Source organism: Cyrtonyx montezumae, unplaced genomic scaffold (genome assembly GCF_038088225.1).
Source record: "Cyrtonyx montezumae isolate F1298 unplaced genomic scaffold, pur_monq_1.0 scaffold_3, whole genome shotgun sequence".
Classification (NCBI taxonomy): Eukaryota; Metazoa; Chordata; class Aves; order Galliformes; family Odontophoridae; genus Cyrtonyx; species Cyrtonyx montezumae.
In genome coordinates this window covers 160,223,071-160,231,779 of record NW_027072034.1, presented here as the reverse complement: position 1 = coordinate 160,231,779, position 8,709 = coordinate 160,223,071, and the positions used below count along the sequence as shown (strand labels likewise).

Genomic DNA, 8,709 nt, shown 5'->3' with positions numbered 1-8,709 from the left:
AACAGAGGGAAACTCCCTGCCCTTGGCTCTATTCATGTCTATCTCTCACTGGGAGATGCTTATCCCCCTTGACCCCAAGAGCTACCAACTTATTGGAACAACGGCTTAACCAAAGCAGGTTCAGGAATCTTTTAATGGCAGAATGAAGAGGTAAATAGAGATGTTGTTATGCATTTGAAGGATATAACTAAGGGCAAAATTAACCCTTTTGTGACTAGCAGATGGGGTAAATGGGGGATCTGAGTCTGCACCTTAATGTCATGGAGGTATCAATATCAGTGGATTCCCATGGAGGTCAGTGGAGATATGGAACAAAGACCAAAATGGCAGGACTGTGTCTAAAACCAGACAAGATCACTGATGCTTCTCTGAATAATGGCAAGGGGAAGATCATTTCTTTTGGAAAAAGTAAATCGCATGGGGGCACTCAAACTTTCCCAGTTTTCCTCTTTCTAGCCAGACTTTGGCATTCATCCCAATTCTGTGATGCCACTGGGGATCTTCAGCACCTCTGGGCTCTGAATCTTTGTCACCCAGATCTGTGGTGCCACTGGGATCTAGATCTCCATCACCCAATTCTGAGTTTGAAACTAGCTAATCCTCAAGGTCCCTTCTAGCCCAACCATTTTATGATTCTATAACTTATTATTTCTTTTTTTTTTTTTTAGTTTTATTTATTTTTTTTCCTGTTGAAGTTGTTTGGAAAACAAAACCAAAAACAACTCACATTGCACTGTGCCTAAGGCAGTTTAATCACAGAAATCACACCATGCAGACACTAACAGATCATTTATCCCTTGCTCTCTCTGGGAATGCACAGGAAAAGGATCTCTGCTCCTTTAAGCTAGCAGAAAGCTTCTTTATATTCAGGTGGAGTCAAGCCTTCCTGGGCTATAAAGTTGCAGGGAGAGGCAGGGGTAGCAGCTGTTTTGCTTAGATCTTAGCAAGTCTCCAGTCTCATCATGGTAAGAGCATGCCTTACATTTGTATTAGCCTAAACTTAAAATACTGTTTATTTTCCAAGCGTGCCAAGCTAAACAGCTTGCTTGCTCTTCTCTCTTGCCTTTCTCTTGTGGATGTTAATTCCAAGCAGCTTTGTTTAATTGTCGATTACCTTCTGGTTTATTGATTCAGTGTTTGCTCCTTATAAGGGAAAAGTGAGGATGTGCAGAGCAGCTTTCAGTGGCCTCTTGCTGCTTCTTTTTTTTTTTTTGCTCTGTATTTGCAGCTCCTGCAATGGGGTCTGTAGGGTTGTGCCTGGCTCTTTAATGCAAGTTGGGTATTACTTTTCTTTGAGGTGGGGGGGGGAAACCAGCATATCTTGAAACACAACTGTACGATAGGCTAAAGTTTAAAGTTTGACACTGTTGACCCCATGCCTGAGTTGAACACTTTGTCTCTCACGCTGCCACAGGCAACTCGTACAACTTGCAGAGACCTTTAGGGTTTTTCTTTTTCCTTAGGAATGAGCTGCCATGTTGCCTTTGTCTTCTAGAAATCCTTTTGATTAGATATTAAATGAATGAACTCCCCCCGCCCCCCCCCCCCCCCCCCCCACACACACACAGACATCTCCTCCTTCTATTTCTTTTTTCTCTGTTTGAGTCTTTGCTCCTAGGAGTTTGCAGCTGTGAAACTGAAGTGGATTGATCTGGTTACTAAAAAAACTGTGACTCCAGACACCACTGGCTGAAACTTTTAGTGAGGAATAAGACAACTGTCACTTTGTGAATGCAAAGGACCGACTTGTTGGAAAATCTGATGGTGTCTCTTTGCATGTTGCAAGTAGAAAACTTCAAAGTTGCGCCCAGCAAGGCAGCTTTTGAACTTTTCCTTTCATCTTCTGACTTTTGGGAGTCTGTCGTGGTTACAAAACAGTTAAAGATTTACACGGGATTTCCAATGGGAAAATCAGCTGGACAATAGGTTGCATATAGCCAGAGTCTGTTAAATGTGATGTATCTGGATGCAAAAGTTGGAAGTCTGGAATCTCAGAAAGCCTTACAGCATATGGGAGAGGGAATGAAAAACACAAACTCCAAACCTGAAAAGTATGAGATGTTTTTTTTTTTTTTTCCTTCCAATAGGCTCACTTTCCTTCTTTCTTTTTTTCCCCCCCCTCTCCACTCCCTATGCTGAAAATGTCAGTGCCCCTTGAAGCAGGTGCTGGGACTGTGAGACTATAAGCTGGGAGAGGACTGAGAGCAGAGCAGCTGTCCCAGTGGGTCCTGGTAACCCTTGTGAAGTGTGGTGAGGAGCTATTGCAACCATCTTGCTGGGAGGGATGGGCAAATGGCAGCCAGCATTTCCCAAATAGTGCAAATATCAACTGTGAGAGAGAGGGCTTAAAGACAGCCCCCACACCCAGCCCAGACCTGGGTTAGATTGTTCTCCCAGCTGTGGGCAAAGGGTTTGGTGTCTCTCTGCAAAGAGTGCTCATCCAGTTGGTGTCCAACCTCATGGCAGTAGGTGTGGACACATGGTAACCATCAGTCTCACTTGAGTGCTGAGAAACCTTTTTTGCAAATCCACAGAGACAAAGAGGGGAGAAGTTGTATTCCCTGATGACTCTTGCAATGCCATGAGCAATGGGTCCCCAGGGCTGTCTAGCATTAGGGTAGTGCCTTCAAGGGTAGTCAGTGTCTGTGGATGTACATATGTGTGGTGATCTCTCCATCAACACCAGGAAAAATGGCACTGTTGGCCACTGTTGGGGGGCTCAACAGCTCCCTTCAGTGGAAACCCATCAACACCGAGAATGATGGCACTGCTGGTCATTTCTGGGTGGGCTCAGCCCTTCAGTGGGGATCCCTGTGCTATGGGTGGCTCTAACTGGGAGCTGGGATGTGAGCTGTTGTTGCTGTTGCAGCACTTTGATCTTGTGGTGGTGGAAATGGCAGAGATGCCAATTACTGAGTGAAGTGTACAACCATCAAAAGCCTCCAGAAAACATCAGTGCCTCCACCTCCACCACAGAGGTTGCTGGGATGCTCCTGGAGGGTGATCTGGTTACATCAGCACTCTGAGCCTCTCCCCAGGTGCTGGCTTGCCCTTGTTCTTGTCTTGAGCGACCGCTGGTTTTCTTTGGCTTCATTTCCTGGTGTGACTCCATGCTTGGCTTCTTCTTGCTTGGTGAGGAGCTCTTTAGCTCAGGCAGCCTGGAGCTGTTGTCCTTGGGTCTCCATTGCCCTGGGACCTGGTGGATCCGCCACTCTGTAGTGAAACCAGTTGAGTGCTGAGCAAGATGGAGCCAGCAGTGCTCAGCTGCTTTCTGCCTTGGCACGAAGCCCATCACCTCCTTCCTCCCTTCTCCCTTGGGTTGGGAGAGTCCTTCCTAGGGATGGAACAACAGCCCTACAGAACACAGTCTGATCCTTGCTCCAAGCTGTGGCAGTGGGCGGAAGCCACCTGTTTCCCTCATCATCTGCAGCAGCAAATGGCTCAAATAAGAACCATGGGGGCTAATGCTAAACCACAGGATGTCTTAAAAATCACCTTAACAAGCCATTTCCCCTTTGCAGAGGGAGTGCATTTCCATCCACATCGGGCAGGCTGGCGTGCAGATGGGCAATGCCTGCTGGGAGCTGTATTGCCTTGAGCATGGGATCCAGGCGGATGGGACCATTCCTGGCTCTAAGCTGGTGAAACCTGTGGAGCCGCAGTCTGAGCAAGTGGATTCTTCTTTTGAGACCTTCTTCTGTGAGACAGCGTCTGGGAAGCATGTGCCTCGGGCAGTGTTCATAGACTTGGAGCCCACTGTCATTGGTAATAGTGGGTCAAGTGGGCGTTGTGGCACCGTAAAATGTAAATCCTGGGCACGTGGGCAGGGACTGCATTTCCAAATGGGCCTGGAAATGACAAACCCATTAGTCCTCATATGCTGACTTGTCTTTACCTGGAATAGGTTGCCCAGAGGTCTAGTGGATACCTTATCCCTGAACACATTCAAGATCAGGCTGGAACAGGCTCTGAGCAACCTGATCAAGCTGTAGGTGTCCCTATTCATTGCAGGGGAATCGGATTAGATTGCCTTTAATGGTCTCCTCCAACTCAAACTATTATATGATTCTATGAATCTCTCTTAAAAAGAGACCTGCATATTAATCCTCAGCAGATGTAGAGAGGTGTCTGTTTGTCAACCTCAGTAGCTGTGGGCTGAGTTGCACTATCCTATAACTTATTTGGCACATCTGTTTTTAAGACTCTCCCTGAAGCTTCTTTGAGCAGATGGGTGTTCTAAATGTCATGCTTCTGTACATTTTGCTGCAGCAGTACTTCTGCTTCCCCTTCATCCCCAACTCCACTAGTGATCTCGAAGGGTTTGATTCAACTTCACATTTTGATTTAATTCAGAATACTTTCCTAGACAAATTCTTACTCCTCAAGTACCTGGTGGAAATGACTTCCATCTACTTCAGATTGCACATCCAACCTGCCTCTGCCTTCTAGGCTTCTCCCATAGGTGAATGTGTCTGTTCGTATCTTAACATCTAAGATGTGACTCATTATTTTATTTAATGGAAGGAATGTAGACTTTGTTTTGGTTCCACTTAATTTTAGGCACCTAATCAAGGCACTAAATTGGGAACCAAGTTAGTGAGCCAATAAAATATGAAATGTATCCAACACTGAGACTGAGTGGCTCTTAATACCCTCTGGAGGTGTCTCACAACCTCATTGACTGAGTGGAGCCTGAAGAAATTACTCCTAATGCCTGTCTTCATTAGATGCCTGAAGCTGGGAGGGGTGGATCTCACATAAATGTGTTTTACTGTACCACACCAATGTCCAGAACCTGTAACTGTGTGTGCTGCTCTCCATAACTGCTTCTCCCTGCAGATGAGATCCGAACTGGCACCTATCATGCACTCTTCCACCCAGAGCAGCTCATTAGTGGCAAGGAGGATGCTGCCAACAACTATGCCCGTGGCCACTACACCATTGGGAAGGAGATTATAGACACTGTCCTCAGTAGAATTCGCAAAATGGTAAGAAGAAGAGTCTTTCTCTTAAAACAGCACACCATGGTCAATTCCACATAGACTTGGAAGAAAAAAAACCCCTTTATCTGAGTCCAGCGCTGATGGTTGGACTGGCTGATCTTAGTGGTCTTGCCAAACTTAAAGATTCTATGCTTCTGTGGGTGAGACTCAGTAAAATGAGGGACCATCTGACTGTGTATGCCTACACTTAACACTGCACATCATATGTGTATTGAGGACTGGAATGAGAAAACACTAGATATTACAATGAAAAGAGGAGGTCTTCTGACCAGAGGGAAGGCATACTCCCATTGTGTGTTTGCAGAGATGAATCCTAAATGGACAATTGGTAGCTGGGCTGGGAAGACTGAACTCCATGTTGGGTAAGAGTGAGGCAAATTTGTAACACTGCACTTGCCAGCTGCTGAAATGCTTTTAAGATCTCTTTGAGAAGTCCAGGACCCACAGGCTATTTCCTTTTTCCTCTCAGATGCCGAGATGTATGTTGAGCAGATAATTGAGGAACTTGATCACAGTAACCATCTGATAATGTGGACTTCTGAAGTTGATTAACAAACCAACTTAAGGATGTAGGGTAGAGTGATAAAATTGAGTGAATCCACACTAGGGATTGGAAGTGCTCTAGATAGAGCTTGTTTTTCATACAGTCAGTAAAGTTGGAAAAGACCACTGAGATCATCTAGTCCAACCACTGACCCATCATGCCCACTGAACCTTGTACCTCACTGTGGTATCTACCCTTTTCCTGAAAACTGTGAGGCATGGTGACTCTGCCAGTTTCCTGGGAAGCCAGTGCCTGACCACTCCTACTGAACTGAAATTTTTCCTAGTATCCAATAGGAACCTCTCCTGGCACAATTTAAGGCCATTACCTACATTTACCATCTTTTAGCTACTTCTCTTCAGGCGAGAAAGTGCTCAAAGCAGAAGTTATTGCTGTGTTATTTGAAATAATCCTTAAGAGAGAAGTAAATATACATTGTTCCACTGTAGGCTGACCAGTGCAGCGGTCTCCAAGGGTTCCTGGTCTTCCACAGCTTTGGGGGAGGCACAGGCTCGGGGTTCACCTCCCTCCTCATGGAGCGGCTCTCTGTAGAGTACAGCAAGAAGTCCAAGCTGGAGTTCTCCGTCTACCCAGCACCACAGGTCTCCACAGCTGTGGTGGAGCCCTACAACTCCATCCTCACCACCCATACTACCCTGGAGCACTCGGACTGCTCCTTCATGGTGGACAATGAGGCCATCTATGACATCTGCAATCGCAACCTGGACATCGAGCGGCCCACCTACACCAATCTCAACAGGCTCATTGGGCAGATCGTCTCCTCTGTTACCGCTTCTTTGAGATTTAATGGTGCCTTGAATGTCGACCTGATTGAATTCCAGACCAACCTGGTGCCCTACCCACGGATACACTTCCCCCTCACCACCTATGCACCCATCATCTCGGCAGAGAAAGCCTACCATGAGCAGCTGTCAGTACCGGAGATCACCAATGCTTGTTTTGAGTTCTCCAACCAGATGGTGAAATGTGACCCACGGCGTGGCAAATACATGGCGTGCTGCCTGCTGTACCGGGGTGACGTGGTGCCCAAGGATGTGAACGCAGCCATTGCAGCCATCAAAACGCGTCGTTCCATCCAGTTTGTGGACTGGTGCCCCACGGGCTTCAAGGTGGGCATCAACTATCAGCCCCCAACAGTGGTGCCCGGGGGGGACCTGGCCAAGGTGCAGAGGGCTGTGTGCATGCTGAGCAACACCACGGCCATTGCTGAGGCCTGGGCACGCCTGGACCACAAGTTTGACCTGATGTACGCCAAGCGAGCCTTTGTGCACTGGTATGTGGGTGAAGGCATGGAGGAGGGGGAATTCTCGGAGGCCAGGGAGGACCTGGCTGCCCTAGAGAAGGATTATGAGGAGGTTGGAAGGGACTCAGCCGATGGAGAAGAAGATGAGGCTGATGAGGATGAGTACTAACGATCTCCCATTTGTTCTTCATGAAGTCAAACCTCAGATGAAATGCGAACTCTCTGTCATCAGGCTAAACTGCTCTTGAGTGCCTGGAGGTGCCAAAAGATTGTCCTGAACCTCAATGCTACTGTTTGACATATTAAACCTTTTTTTGCTTGTGTAGTCTATTTGCTCATAGTGCACTTCTGTGGCATGGGTGTCTTGAGCTTTATCACACTGTTGTTTATCAATGATTGAAGCTGAATAGGTGCCTGGCTCAGTGTTGGGGACACATCCTTCCTGGGCAGAGGACCCTGCTTGCTAGCCCTGGGGAATGTTGCAAGTTGCTTTGGCTGACATAGCAAACTCTTGCTCTGGCTTTTACTGCAAAAGCACCTTTTCATTAAAATGTACCAGTACACTTCGATGCAACTGTCCTTTGTATTTGAATAAAGACTTTCTGTCTCCCTGAGTTTTCTGGATTTAATGGGGATTTTGAATGGAGAAGTCCTTAGTGTGTGGATGTCGTCTTTGGGGGAAGTGGCTGATGTTCTGAGTAGGTTGACTTTGAATATTATTAATTGTAGTTGTTGCTACAGGAAATGCCTTATATCCTGCAGGAAATTGCCTGGTTGGATCTAGATGCTGCTTTTACCATCTCAGTGAGCAACATAGAGAATGTGTGTGTTTGGGGGAAGGCACAAAAACTCCAGTTTGACCTACTGGTATCCCAGTGATGCCCATGTAAAGAGCCCTGTTCTGATGGGGTTTTGCCACATTCCCATCTCTGATGCTGCTTGCTGGGAGCCTGAACAAATCCTCCTTGGGGCTAGGGCGTCACTTGGGCATTCCATCAACTTGTCTGAGGTTGGTGTGAGCATGAAAACAGCCTCAAAGGGCTGGGATTAGAGTTTGCCCTGGGAATTAAGGCTCAGGAGAAAAGGCAATGAAGTGTCCCTCTGATAAGATAAGAAGAAGTGTTTATTAACCTGTGAGAGGAAAGAATGGCTTTATACTGAACTGTGTCTCTAAGTGCTCTGTTCATGGTGGGGTGCTTTAGTCTTAATGATTATTACATACAATAGCCCCAGGTCCATCCTTATTTCAAAGCTGGGAGCTGTTTTAAAGTGGAGCCAGACTTCTCCAAGCTCTCTTAGTGTCCTGTAGCTATAGCTATCCTCCCTCATCATATTCCCCAGAGTGATGCAGTGTGAACACCCAGGGATAGTTGCCACGCTTGGGAGGTGGAATTGGAAGGTGCTATAGCTCTTTGTTGGCTGCTGTAAGCCTAAGATCTGGCAGCTGACAGCATGGATGAGTAATAAATGGACACTTAGGAAGTGTTCAAGTTAGACTGAAGCTTCCATGCTCAAATCATCACTGTGAGATTTACCAAGCTAAAAAAATTATTAGGTGTGTCCCATTGCTTTTGGGAATGATGGACCTCACGAGGGCAAGTATGGATGGGTTGAAAGTTGAACTGGGTGATCTTAGTGGTCTTTTCCAACCTTAATGATTCTATGAAGTAACCAGGTCCTATATTTAAGACAGCTTCTCCTCCATCTCCAGCTCTTGTATGGCAATGGATTCCAAAGCTGGTCAACCCAAGGAGCTCCATGCTTACAGGTAAATGTGCTGAGGTTTCTTAACTTGGTGTCAAGGGTTGCCACCTTTCCCTAATGGCTCCACTGTCTATAAGCAGACAGTTTTTGAAGCTGCTGGTTAAATTCCCCCAAAAATGCAACAATATTGGTGT

At 46.5% G+C, this 8,709-nt stretch overlaps 1 protein-coding gene across 1 annotated transcript; it reads left to right on the top strand.

Annotated features, from left to right (window-relative positions):
- The first annotated feature begins 904 nt into the window (after positions 1–904).
- On the top strand, positions 905–7,418 carry LOC136053156 (tubulin alpha-3 chain-like). The gene is made up of 4 exons (XM_065743830.1): positions 905–965; positions 3,522–3,765; positions 4,840–4,988; positions 5,997–7,418. Exons 1-4 carry the CDS (start codon positions 963–965, stop codon positions 6,978–6,980), a joined length of 1,380 nt encoding a protein of 459 aa, XP_065599902.1. The 5' UTR covers positions 905–962; the 3' UTR covers positions 6,981–7,418.
- Positions 7,419–8,709: the final 1,291 nt, after the last annotated feature.

Excerpts from the sequence above, each read along its gene's own strand:
- LOC136053156 (XM_065743830.1), top strand. Across the intron at positions 3,766-4,839 it reads CTTGGAGCCCACTGTCATTG|ATGAGATCCGAACTGGCACC; the intron begins GTAATAGTGGGT and ends TTCTCCCTGCAG. Across the intron at positions 4,989-5,996 it reads TCAGTAGAATTCGCAAAATG|GCTGACCAGTGCAGCGGTCT; the intron begins GTAAGAAGAAGA and ends GTTCCACTGTAG.